We start from the raw sequence: 14,334 nt of genomic DNA on the forward strand, positions 1-14,334 counted from the left end.
AATATACAAAAACAATTAAACAATAAGCAAACATGCCATAATGACACAAGCACTTGGTTAAATTACTTGTTTAACTATTCTTAACCGTTATTCATCCTGTAAAATTTCATAAATAAATGATGCTTAAAGCCATTGATTAAAAGTCCAAACCAATCAACAGCTACAATACAAAACAAACAAAACAATGTGTGTTCATGCATAAGTAGCTTAGCTGAAATGAAGTTCATCTTACAATGATAGGATACATATGAATCAATAATACAAAAGTACACGATAGTATTTCTGTAGGCAAATATCATCAAAAAAATTAAATACAAAATTTGAACTCTCATAATTTATCTTCTCAGATGAGCACAAACCGACTGGGGGTTCTGGCTATCATTTCATTAAGTTAATAAAGAGCCACAAAACTGTATCCTCCGCTCGAGGAAAGTCAATCTGAACCAAAGCTTCACTCCCAATCAATATACAATTGGCTTTCTACTGAATTCCTTGATCAATAACAGAATTCAACTGCCATCTCATCAATAATCTAATCTAATAAAGGAAAATGACGGGTTGGCCACTTAGGGTATGAACGTTTGAATAAATTCAAACATACAGTATCACTCTGTGAAAGCACCCCATTGAGAAGACATTTCATTGCTCCTGAACAATAAACAGAACACAATCAATAGGTATCCCACATTCATTTGAAGGTTAGTGATGATTACAAGCTGAAATATGAATCAAGAAACTTACACAGGGAATTTATGTTAGTCTACAAAACAATAAACTGAGTAACTGATTATCATTAGTCTGTAAGATTAATTTTTATATATTTATTAACCCGGAGAATCCAACAGAAATCATTTCTCGGCCTTTTCTGTTTTCTTTCTTGGTTCCTCGCTCATCTAACACTCATCTTATCCACCCTTTTCATTAATACCATTCCCCAACATATAGTAAACGAGACACTACTTCCGGCCAGAACTGTCACATGAGTATGATAAATCCTCAAGAAGCTATGGAGCTGAGCATCAAAATATCATAAATGGGTACAATTGATTTTACCAATAGTGAAGTAAGAATTCCCTTTGGAAACACAACCATTGCAATCCATATTCAATAAAGGGGCCGATCTAATAGTTGTAATGTATCTGACTAGTTCATAATGTCCCATAAGTTTCTATATACTACTTGTCTAAGAAACATTTTCCCATAAAATGAAGCAATAAATAATCAGTCTCTTACTAAAATGAGTAGCTGCCTGCAGGTTTATAGTAAGATTAGCAGTAAGGTGTGGAACAGAACATACCGTGTGTACCAACTGGTTCTTTAATTCGGCCACGAAGACCACGTTTGGTATATATCTCTACAGGCTGCAATCACCATCCATATTAAGAAATCACGTTAGGGTGGTATAGTTGAGGACAATTTCTAGAGAATAAGTTCTTCCAATGCTCTACAAATCCTCAATTAAATCTAATGATTTCAGAAAACGGGCAACAATTGTTTCTTACCTTGAACCATTTAACATCCTCTGGATTATAGAACATATGTCTTACGGAAGCTTTACGTTTTGATACTCTTTGAGGGTAGCTGCATCACAAAATGTTCAAAAAGTTCTAATTACCATAAGTTCATAACAGTATTTTTATTGTTGATTATCATCATAAATGTCACAATTCTAAAATGAAAATAATCACATTTTCCCAAGTTTTGGTATGCAAAGACTTCAACCAAAAAAATACAATAGATCATATAAATAATATGCAATGTTTTTGTTGAGATTATAGGGTTTCAGAAAAGAACAGAGAAAAAGATTAAATGGGGAAACAAATCACGACTATAATCTATCACTAATAGATATGGAAATTAACGCCAACAGATAAACTAAGATGCTCTTAGATAATATCAAGATATAATGAAATAATTTAATATTATATAAAAGTTTTCAAGTTATGGATTTTGGCAAAAAAATAAAATAAACATACCCTGTCAAAATAAGACGCTTAAGGATAATCCTATCTGGATCAACAGTTTTCAGTGAGCCAACAGCAGCCACTACTGGTGCGGCCCCATCTGCAACTGTCTTTAGGACTATAGTAGGAAGAGGAGGAAATGAAATTGGCGCATAAATTGAAGCAATTGAAAAACGTCCAGCATGGAGAAACCTCTCCATCTTGTTCTTGTCCGTGTTTATGAACTCACTGGAGAAAGTTGGTCGGCCAACAAATTGTCGAAACCCAACATGAAATATTAATTCTTCCTTGGATTTGATGGGTGCATCATATGTTTCGTGCTTCTTCACACTACAAAACACAAGTGATTTAGTTCATGACACATCTATTGAATACTCAGAGAACCACTTTTGATGAGAGGACGCTGAAATGAACCAACAACAAATGATATAGCATATACTCACCTGAAATGAAGAACAGATACTTTTGACTCGTGCTTCAACAGGCCACATGTTGTAACTGGGGTTGTCTGTGCAAGCAAACGTAGCTTTGAAACCACAATACAGGGCACTTCTTTGATATACAGCCTAGCATATGAACCAACTAGAATATTGTCCTCTCTGTTTTCATCTTCCAATTCTAAAGCTTTAGCATGAACATGCTTTTGTGTTCTTTTAAAATTATCAAACTCAAAAATTTTGGCATAATCTTGGGGTAGAGACTCCTGATAATATCAGAAATGTCAGATTACATTTTATTTTAAGTAGCAATGTCTCATTGTAAAGAATCTCCCCAAAAGACAAACATACTTTAGGATCCCATGAAGAAGTCCTGAATGACTTGAGTCCCCTATATTTTGCAAACCGCTTTCTAGCCGGAACATCTAATGGTGTATCAACTTCATCCGGATACTCTACAACAACAAACAAATGGCAAGCAATAAACAAAAAAGAATAATATATGAGCAACAAAACAGAAAACTATCTATAAATGTCATTTTTGCTTATCTAAGGCAAATTTTCAAACAATGCAAAAGGTAGGAACCAGAAAGTGGAAACAATAAAATAAGGTATCTAAGGCAAAATTCACAACAAAGTGCAAAAGGCAGGACATGAAATATAAAGTGGAAACCAAAAAAGTTTACACTCAACGTGCATTCCAAATTCTCATGCCTTCTAGGAAAAAGGGGAATGAGACACACACAGCATACAATTATAGTAATAAAACTGAGAAGAACATAAATGAAAAAAAAAAAATACCCTCATCTGCAGCATGTGCTTCTTTAAGTTCCTTAAGTTCATCTTGTATCTTCTCTGTAGTCATGTTGTCAACTTCCTGTAATACCAAAATAGTAATCGTGCAATTTAAGATATAAATCATGATCCACCGACGCCAAGGGAATTAAATTTAATCTGGCAAAAAACTAATCCAACATTCTTTACTAAGAGAGAAGAGTCTTAATATTAATGAATATTATACTTTTAAAGTAAACAGAAATAGCCATAATTTGAAAAAGTTATTGTGTAATAATAGAGCATATTTTCACAAGCCCATTATGTACGCAGACAATAAAACTGTATTAACCCCAAAATACATAAATCCGAGGATGCAACGTAAGATCTAAATAACTACGTAGTATTAGTTAAAAAATGAACATTTGGATTTGTCATAGTCATGTTTTCTACTATATTAAGTCTTGCATCAGCACCAATTAATCCCAAACACATACATGCACACAAACATGCATTTAAAAGAAGGAATGCCTTTCAAAAATTTAGAAAAAAGTAATCAGATACCCAGCTATGGACCAGGATTATCATAATGCAAGTCCTGAACATATTTGAAATACTATAAACGCAAAAATCCCAAATATAACTGAATATCCATAATACCACATACACATGATTCATTGATAAAGCAGCACTGTCCAATACATAGTGTTCAAATACCAGGAACAAAATCGATGTTGTCAATAGCACGCTATAGCGATGCTATATCGAAATAACGGAGTGGTGGGAGAGTACGCCGCGGCGCTTTTGGCCTGCGGGTTGCTGTCAATAGCACACAAACAGAACGGCATAGCAGAGGTAGAATTTTGGGGATACATTCCTCAAATTCTTTTCTTTTTAACTGTCGCCTTTTTTAACAGTATAAATCCAATCCCTTTGAAGAGTAATGTTACGTTCTTGCTCACAAATAGTCTTTTTGTTCTTCCTACTTTTAGTTCAGTTCTGTTTTATTCTCTCTCTGCTTTAAGTATTACTACTCTATGCTTTAGGTTATTTAATAGGTAATATAACTATTAAGTATGATGATCTCTTTAAATTTGTAAATTAGTCTATTTTGAGTATTTATGTTTACTTTGTACACTGGTTTTTAGTCTTTGCAATAACCACTATCCCCTATATTGCTATAGCATTTTAGAGGGTCGGTGCTACGCATTGCTATCCTAGATTAACAACATAGAACAACAAACTAAAGGACAAGAGACCATCCAGGGAGGCCAAAGGTCTAAGGATAAATATTTTAGTATTGCAAAAGTATTAGCAAGCTCACCATCATCACAGAATCATTGTCAGTTTCGTCATCAGAATCTCCAAGTCTTAGTGAAGCTCCATCACCATCAGGATCTACATACTTATTTCCCTCTTGACCTGGAAACTCATTAACTTCATCCAACATCATACCATCCTCATCTTCATTGTCACAGTCCGACTGCTCTTCATCAGAGTCATCAACAATCCATGCAGCCTGAAAATAAATAAGAAATATTAGATACATATAATTTCTATACTAAATACTTGGTGAGCAAAAAAAAGTGTGAATCAGAAGAGAATCGAGTACATACCTGGTATTCTGAAGTGCCAGCAGGAAGCTTCCTCTTTCTTAACTTTTTTTGCTTCCGATCTTCATCAGCCTGTGCCATTTCAGCCTCCGTTGGCCATGTCTGTCAACAAGTAATAATGTCATACCAAAACAAGACTAAACAAAACAATCTTGCAAATAAATAAACACGTGCTATTAAGATTATGCCCCCACAAACTTATTAAAGCACTTTGTTTAGGGAAACGGAACTGATTCTATGCTAAAAAGAGTGAACTTGGATAACAGACTACAACTGATTGAATTACAAAATAACCATAAGAGTATGTTCTGTCATATTATACTATAAAAATTAAAATTAGAAAATACTCTAATCATCCACTAAAATGATGTCAATCAAGAAATTAGGAATATGGAAGCTCATAAATCAAATATTACAGTTTACAAATGAAATTTTAATATCTACCTGCTCTCCAGCAATAAGATCGGGAGTATTCTCGACAACTAAATATTCTTGAGTTTCAGGATCTGGAACTAGAGAACGAATGACCTACAACATTAAAAGGTGGGGGGAAATGAGAAAAAAGTAAATGTGCAAATATAAATAAATGGTTCAAGATTAAATGAGTAAATAAGATCATAATGTCCAAGTCTGGCAAAAAAAGAAGATTTTGAATTTCAGTATATCAAAATTAAGATGGAATAGTGTTGGTGTTTCCAGATTGACAAAGCCAGTCTTTGCCAATTTAAATTGTTTTAGTTCAATATTAATTTACAATATTTTACTTACCTTCCGAACATGTGCATATTATACTTCAAAACATACTAACCGTTATATTTCAATGTTAATTTACAATATTTTATTTACCTTCTGAACATGTCTATTTTATACATTTCAACATACTGGTATATATTTATATTAACTACCTTACCTTCTGAACATGTGCATATTATACTTCAAAACATACTGACTGTTATATTTCGTTGTTAATTTACAATATTTTATTTACCTTCTGAACATGTCTATTTTATACATTTCGACATACTGGTATATATTTATATAATTACCTAACCTTTTGAACATGTGCATATTATTTTATTTTTTTTGACACCGCTATATGTTTACATAATATATGGGCAAAACCAGATTGAAACTCAAAATCTTAAAGGGTACTTCCTTTAAGAGTTCCTAACCAATAGTTTTGAAAATTAGGTAAAAATCTGTACCTCCCCGTCATGCATTTCGTCAGAATCCATCAAGTCTTGTTTTTTCTTTGAATTCAAAGCAAAGGGATCCTTAAGAACCTCAATTTTGCACAGTTGGAAATCTCCTGCACCTGATACATGAACCTGAACAAACAAAATGTGAGACAACAAACAACTAAATGCAACTAAATTTTATTGAATGAATCGCCGATTACCAGTTGATTCACAGAGAGGTTACGAGAACGAAGGTAACCGCTGAGGACAAGGGTGCATTTGTCAGAATTGCCATCATATACTGCGTCGACCTGTAATATATGGTGGTAAACATGATAAGCTTGATATGAGAATATGTAAATTGATTGAGTCAAACATCTGGATCAAACTAATGAATCCAAACCTTGTTAGTCGTGAGGTAAGGTCGTTGAGTCCTCCAATGAGGAGTTTTAAGTCTCTGCTCTTTAAAGAGTGACAGGAACTGCAATTTCAGAGATGAGAGAAGTGGAAGGCTTAAGCAATCAAAATGATCATACAATGGGTGATAAATTCAGAAGGTGCAATCAAAATTTTCAGTCACCAATGGATGAAATAAATACCTTGTGAAGATCATCCTTTGTATCAGCTGGATAAAATTTACAGTCCTCGGGAAATTCAGAGGCAAGACTAGATGTACAAACCTTCTTTAGTTCATTTCGTTGTTTTAGCTCGGTTGGCAAATCCTGAAAGCATTACAGGGAAATTCCCCGAAAATGGTTAAAACTCAATGTCTTCATGAAATGACTGTAAGCTCGTGTAAGTTAATCCATAAGTTCCAAAAATAAGAACCACCATAACTTACCCGAACAAAGACTGCAGTGCTTGGTAAACCAAGTGATTTAAATATAGAAAGGCAATGCTTTCCAAATGAATCAATAAAGTAAGAATCAGTTACTTCACACAAAGACCTTGCAGTGACAGAGGCGACAAAAACCAGTAGATCAGCAACCTACAACACAAACAGTGTTGAACACTTGAACAGTAATCACAACCAACATTCTCCACATCTGCACACTAAAATCCTTGAGAAACGAAGAATAAAAACAAAAGATAATACCTTAGCCATTTCCAGACAGGACTGTAAGTCACCATGAGGTGCTTTTAGTACCTGCAGCATATATTACATTGGTGTAAAATCACATAATCATCATTAAATACCCATCGAACAGACATCTAAATTACCACTGAATCCTTATTTCTCGACTAACCAGGTGAATGTCTATATTTAACTTTTAACAATAGATTTTTAAATTCATTATTCAATATATTTACAGTTTATTATTAAATATTAATTATAAAAGAATTTCTTATCAACATCAATTAACAGCTTAACACAATCCATGTTGCATATACAAACCCAACGAAATAACTAATTTACAGAGAATCAAGGAGCAAACAGATGTACCGTTACTCTGGTCCTATATTCAGAAGAAGCAACTGTCCCTGACAGCACCGCAGAAGAATCATTGGATAACAATGACAAAAGATCGTTTGCAACAGGTTCTAAATCCACAGTATCACGGAGGGCAAAAAGAACCTAGGAGGAACAAAAAGTTAATAGGGGTGTGAGGGCACAATAAAGTGAAATCAAATATGCAATAAATAACAGTTTGTTCAAATTGACATATTTGAGCTTAACTACTATCATAAAGTATACACACTTGTTAGACTACTTTGGATAACTTATGCAAACAGCTTATAACATTTTTACATCTTATTTGCACATGCTCGCAACACATATGCTTGTAACGGCTATAAGCGCTAAATTAAGTTGTTTATCCAAGCAGTGCATAAATATAATATCCAAATCAGTTCCAAAAAAATGCAGAATAAATTCACTCACAATTACACGCGGAGGACATTTCGATCCACTCAATTCTCTTTTTTCTTTCAAAACCGCAGCCTTCTTTTGTTCCCGAAGCTGTATATTTTTACAAATCAGTAACTTGAAACTAGATACAAGTTACAACACAACACACAAGGAACAATAGGAACATATAAACAGATTCAAATCAAAATACCATTTTATTTCTCTGAAGTCGAGTTGCACGAGCACCTTTGCCGACATTGCGCGACGATTTTACGATCGCAAGTCTATCTAAACAATTAAATTGAAAAACCTAACATTACTAATCGATGTAAAAACAAACTTCAGGCATTCATAGCTTGAATATACGAACCTTTGACTGAGGTTTTGTGAATGTTGCGAGAAGATTTTGAAGAGAAACGTGACTTGTGAGGCTTGTTGACTTGATGTGTAGCTCCCATCGTGCTCAGGTTTTCAGCCTCTATGCTTAGTTGCTGTGGCGATGTGATTTGTAATTTGCAAAACCCTATTCTGGAGACCAGAGTTAACTCAACTAAACCCTTTTATCCAACAATTCTTTCGGGTTTATATAGTAGTTGTGTAGTGAACTTTCGGGTTTATATAGTAGTTGTGTAGTGTCACTTAAAACCGGAGTTTTAACCAATTTAAACCCGGTCCGGACCAACATTCCAATTTAGAACTAACCTATTTTAAATTTAAATTTACATTTAAAAAACACATTTTTCTTAGCATTTAAACAACACTTTAAACTAATGAGTTCTTTGTTTTTTTTTTCAATTTGTTCCAAAATTGAATTTGTTCCTCTACCATCTCTACGTTTGACTCACAACTAATGAGTTCTTTGTTTTTTTTTCAATTTTAATCTATTGGTTATTTTGGAATGGTTTTACAATTTTTTTTCTAACACGGGTTCGTAGCAAAGATTTATTAGGATTGTTTTTTTGGAATATTTAGTTTTAATTATTGTCTTAAAACTAGGTTGAACTAGGTTGAAAACATTTTGAGGTTTATGATATTATAATTTTTTTTATTTGTTTAGGTTGAGGTTTATGAAATTATAATTTTTGATTTGTTTTTTTGGCATTTAGTTGTTGATTTGAAGGAATAAATGCATTTGTAGATAATATCATAATATATCACTATATTGTCTCCTCGAATGCAGTGTTAATCATTTTATTTTATTTTATTTTATTTTATTTCTCATTAATGAATTGTGGTAGTAATAAATACATAAAATCAAAATTAATAAATATAGTTTACATAGATAATAGTTTACTAAATATAACTTTTATTGAGACAAATAAGTAGTATAATAAATATAATTTTGATATATGTTATTAAATTAGATAATAATATAATATTCAATTAGATGTCTTTATTTCGTTTCAAATAAATAAAAATTATAATAACTAACGAATTGAAAATATGTTTAACATAAATATGTGATGGAGATAGAAACTAAATTGAATGTGTCTAATGTGTCCACTTTCATTCATAACTATTGTATTTAATTTTTGTTGTATTTAATATTTAAATGTTTTCGATTTTTAATTATTCTGTTTAATGGTAAAAAAATGTTAATGGTAAATTTTAAAATTTATTTTTTAAATTGAAAAATATATGGAGCATTTAATTAAAAAAAATATTACCCAACAAAAAAATATTGCATTAATTTGATAAAACAAAATCTGAAACGTTTAGATATATAGATTATTATTTATAACAAATAGTGAAAAATGATATTTCAAATTTGGTAATATAAAACTAATTTTAAGGTAATAATATAAATCGATAAATAAAATGACATAAATAAAACAATTGTAACTTATATATTGTGTCTCTTTTTAAAAAAATTGTATTAAATCATTATTATTGAATTGGAAACTAAATCATATTATGACAATTTCATACGTTATTTTTTTTTATGCAAATCAATTAGTATATGATGTTTGTACATAGACTTTATTAATAAAATAAATATTTTTAGTCATTTACTATAAAAACATTTATAAGTATTTGTATATAATAAAAGAACATGCGACAATTATGATAGAAACATACATTAATTTTTTATGAAAAATATAAATTTATCATTCTTTTTTATATTTTTACAATTATATATTATCATTTTAGTTAATTAATACACATAATATAAAGTTTTATCACCGTGTTAGTAAGTTTTGCCTCTTTATAAAAACGTAAAAAATAAAATACAATAATGTAATAATTTTAAGTATTATAATAATAATAATATATTAAATGTAGAAACTTTTAAGTATTTGGCGGGAGCTGTCATACATTTTAGGTTTAGAAAAATGAGCTAATATCTCAAATAGGTTTAATAAAAAAAATTTCTTTAACTATATTTAATTTCTTAATTAAAATTATATTTTTATATTATAATAATATACATTAAATGTAGAAACTTTTAAGCATTTGACGGGAATTGTCATACATTTTAGGTTTAGAAAAATGAGCTAATATCTCAAATAGGTTTAATAATTGTTATTCTCTAACTATATTTAAATTCTTAATTAAAATTATATTTTTTTTAACTTATAAAATTATATTTTTTTTAACTTATAAAATTATATTTTTTATATTATAATAATATACATGTAGAAACTTTTAAGCATTTACATTTTAGGTTTGGGAAAATGGGCTAATATCTCAAATATTGTGTTTACTTATTAAAATCTTATAATTGAATAATACATTAATTTAATTTTAAAACCTTCCAATTATTGTGTTTAATCGTAAAAGATGTTGATAGTAAATTTACATTTAATTAGAAAGAGTATTATCCAACAACAAAATATTGTGAAATTCCAATCATGATTAATTTAATTTTTTTTATGCTTTATTACTAAAATATATATTTTAGTCATTTACTAAAGTTTTATTTAAGTTTTTCTTTATAAAATTTAGTAATACATTAACTATAATTAAAACTACTATTAAAATATAATAAATTATATTAAAATCTCAATTTATTAAAAAATGTTAGTTTTTCCTATGATAAAATTATCATTTATACTAAAAAGTGATATAAATATTTGTATATGATAAAAGAACATGAGACAATTATGATAGAAACATACATAAATTTATTATGAAAAATAGAAAATTGTCATTCTTTTTACATTTCTACAATTATATATTATCATTTTATTTAATTAGTACACATAATATAAAGTTTTATCACCGCATCAAAAATAAGTTTTGACTCTTTATAAAAATGTAAAAAATAAAATACATTAATTATGATCATTTTAATTATTATAATAATACATTAAACATAGAAATTTTTAAGCATTTGACAGGAGCTGTCATACATTTTAGGTTTAAAAAAATTAGCTAATATCTCAAATAGGCTTAATAAATTTTATTCTCAAACTATGTTTAATTTCTTAATTAAAATTATATTTTTTTTAAACTTATATATAATATTTTTGATATTATAATAATATACATTAAATGTAGAAATTTTTAAACATTTGACGGGAGCTGTCATGCATTTTATATTTGGGAAAATGGGCTAATATCTTAAATAGGTTTAAATTTTTTTTTAGAATTAACTCATTTGGATTCAACTGGGGTTTCTTAACTCATCTGAATTGACGGGTAGATGTGAAAGTATCTATGAGATACAGTTATTGACAGATCATTTTGACGGGAGCTGTCATACATTTTAGGTTTGAAAAAATGAACTTTGTTACTGATTGATTATGATAATTTAAGAATATAGCATTTGAAGATTGTACCATCCATATGTTTTATTGTTTTTATTTAAAGAGCTAAAAGTTTAGATGTATTATTAGCACTTTGTTTTTAACTATTAAGTTTTTGGGATTAAGATGACTAAGTTTGGGTTGCATTTTGGTTAAATATATATGTTTGGTATATATAAAAGAACTTTTCAAGTCATAATTAGATACATGTAATGTGAAGTCCTGTCAGACCCGTGCGATAGCACGGGTTTCCTACTAGTTTATCCAACAATTCTTTCGGGTTTATATAGTAGTTGTGTAGTGTCACTTAAAACCGGAGTTTTAACCAATTTAAACCCGGTCCGGACCAACATTCCAATTTAGAACTAACCTAATTTAAATTTAAATTTACATTTAAAAAACACATTTTTCTTAGCATTTAAACAACACTTTAAACTAAACTAGTTTTTTTCAATTGAAAATGAGTTCAGTTGTGTCAAATTCGTCTTAGTCGTGTTTGGGATATTCTCACTGAAGGTTAAGGAGTCACTAGTGTGAAGGAGATAGTGACCAGGTTGAAAACGGGCTTATGAAAGTCTCTCTTGAATGAGAAAATTGATTGCTACCAAAGGTCACGATGGATGAGAAGCTTTTTCAGGAATTGTGCAATCTTTAGAAGGAGGCGCTGGTCATCAAACCTCTTGGAAGAATGTGGTTTATCATTTGATGAAGGACGGGTTGAAGAAGATGTGGAAACTTACCTGAGACTTTGGGATCATTGACGTTGACAATGGGTTCTTTATGGTCAAGTGGAACTGCTAGATGATAGAGAGAAAATTATGTCACAAGGCTCGTTGGTGTTGTTTGACCATTATTTGGCAATGGCTTGATGGACTTTAGACTTTGCATATCCTCCCACTGAGTTGGAGAAGACTTTGATTTGGATTCTATTTTCATGGCTTAACTTATTATATTATGATGAAAGTTTCATTTTTGGTTTGGCATTTACTGTGGGTACTCTGATTGAGGTAGATACTGATTCCATAAAATATAAAGAGGGGAAGGTTTGCGAGAATTCGCGTGGAGATTGATTTGAGCTTGTCAGTTGTCAAAAAGGTTATTAATAATGGTCATTGGTACAACGAGTAGTATGAAATTCTTTACATTATTTGCTCTTGTTGTGACCATTATGGACATCACACCCGTGACTGCAAAAAAAACACCAGATAATCTGATGCAGTCAGTCGTTCCTAAGGTGGTGCAACCAATAGGTTCGCCAGAAAACAATGTTGTTCACATGCAAAGACTAACAGAACTACGTCATAAAGTGGGAGAAGATAGCGCCAAAATGTAGCAAAAGAATTTGGATAAATAAATGGAGTTTATGATGATTGGGCAGTAGTGCAGAGGAAAAATACAACAAAAGAGTCAATTATGGTCAAAGGAAATATTTATCTAACTTATATCATATGTTGAATATATGTTTGCTTCTAAACCGCCAACTTCTCAAGTGATTATAACTTTTTAACCACTAGCTTCTGATGATCTGGTAGTAGTTAAACCATCAGCTTCTAAAGTGTCTTCAAATACATGAATTCCTGCAAAACTTGTAACTAACTCTAGCATTTTATTATCAGGCTATTTATTGTCAAATTTAATGTGTATTGACTCTTCGACCATTTTTGTTTCATAGTTTTATACCATGTATGCATTTGAGCAGTCAGAGTATCCTAAGAAGACACCCTTCTGAGCTTTAGCATCAAATTTCTTTAGATAAACCTTATTGTTTAAGACGTAACTTGTACATTCAAACTGGTGAAAATAAGATATATTAGGTTTTCTTCTCTTTAACGGTTCGTATGAAGTTTTGTTAATAATATATTTGGTGTAGAGTATAGTTTGAACATATTTACAAAAAAATTCAAATTGCTCACTTTCAAGTTCTCCTTCATGATCACTTATGACTTTTCATTTTTTATTCTTTTTCATCTTGTACTTGTATGCAGAAGCTATTAAACACATCATATGATTCATATTTAGTCAATGTGAAGCAGTTCTAAGAGTCTGGAGGTTGAGACAATGTTCTTAGTTTTAAAAGTGGTTTTAATAATTTTTCCTACTTGGCTTGCTCCACAAAGACCATCTGAGTGATAATTAAGTTATGGCAAACCCTTAACAAGTTGTAGCTTGCTAAGTTTAGTGATTAATCTCCAGTTAGCATGACCTAAACTTTTATGCCAAATCCATTTTTCATCACTCACTGATAGAAGGCAGAGTACCTTCTGATTAACCAATTTAGAGAAATTAATTTTATAAACATTGTCTTTTCTCCTACCTTTGAATATTATGGACTTGTCAGATACATTTATGACTATACAATTATTTTTAGTAAACACTACTTCATAACCATTATCACAAGATTAATTGATGCTCAATAGGTCATGTTTTAGCCTACATACTAACCAAACATTATTAATAGAAGTAAGGGAATTGCTAATAGTGCATGCACAAATGATCTTTCCTTTCTGGTTTCCTCCAAACCCCATATTTCATCCCTATTTTAGAGTTAGGATTTGGAACATATGTTTTTCTCCAGTCATATGTCGTGATCACTAGACCAAAATATGACAAATTGACCTCAGAATCTGATAGTGACGTGTCAAGATTTTCTCAATTCCTAAGCTTTAACTGGGTTTAGGTTATGGTCCTTTAGAGTATAAGTATTGCCTTTTGATCCTTCATACTTTGATTCTTCAAAGGCTGGCTTGTTCAGAGTCTAGAGACATTAGAT

At 30.6% G+C, this 14,334-nt stretch overlaps 1 protein-coding gene across 1 annotated transcript; it reads right to left on the reverse strand.

The window, feature by feature from the left end:
* Nucleotides 1–175: 175 nt before the first annotated feature.
* On the reverse strand, nucleotides 176–8,385 carry LOC131660324 (uncharacterized). The gene is made up of 20 exons (XM_058929544.1): nucleotides 8,186–8,385; nucleotides 8,027–8,103; nucleotides 7,849–7,926; nucleotides 7,411–7,542; nucleotides 7,063–7,113; nucleotides 6,808–6,954; nucleotides 6,566–6,688; nucleotides 6,370–6,447; nucleotides 6,188–6,277; nucleotides 5,994–6,116; nucleotides 5,233–5,316; nucleotides 4,792–4,890; nucleotides 4,500–4,694; nucleotides 3,203–3,278; nucleotides 2,753–2,856; nucleotides 2,408–2,667; nucleotides 1,977–2,294; nucleotides 1,503–1,581; nucleotides 1,298–1,361; nucleotides 176–648 (listed from the first exon to the last, which is right to left on the reverse strand). Exons 1-20 carry the CDS (start codon nucleotides 8,271–8,273, stop codon nucleotides 533–535), a joined length of 2,382 nt encoding a protein of 793 aa, XP_058785527.1. The 5' UTR covers nucleotides 8,274–8,385; the 3' UTR covers nucleotides 176–532.
* Nucleotides 8,386–14,334: the final 5,949 nt, after the last annotated feature.

The sequence above is a fragment of the Vicia villosa genome, linkage group LG3, assembly GCF_029867415.1.
Source record: "Vicia villosa cultivar HV-30 ecotype Madison, WI linkage group LG3, Vvil1.0, whole genome shotgun sequence".
NCBI classification, from domain to species: domain Eukaryota; kingdom Viridiplantae; phylum Streptophyta; class Magnoliopsida; order Fabales; family Fabaceae; genus Vicia; species Vicia villosa.

Coding starts and splice junctions, on each gene's coding strand:
- LOC131660324 (XM_058929544.1), bottom strand. CDS start 8,273: ATGGGAGCTACACATCAAGTCAACAAGCCTCACAAGTCACGTTTCTCT. Junction 3,279..4,499: donor ACAATGATTCTGTGATGATG/GTGAGCTTGCTA, acceptor TTGGTATTACAG/GAAGTTGACAACATGACTAC. Junction 649..1,297: donor AGAACCAGTTGGTACACACG/GTATGTTCTGTT, acceptor TTTATTGTTCAG/GAGCAATGAAATGTCTTCTC.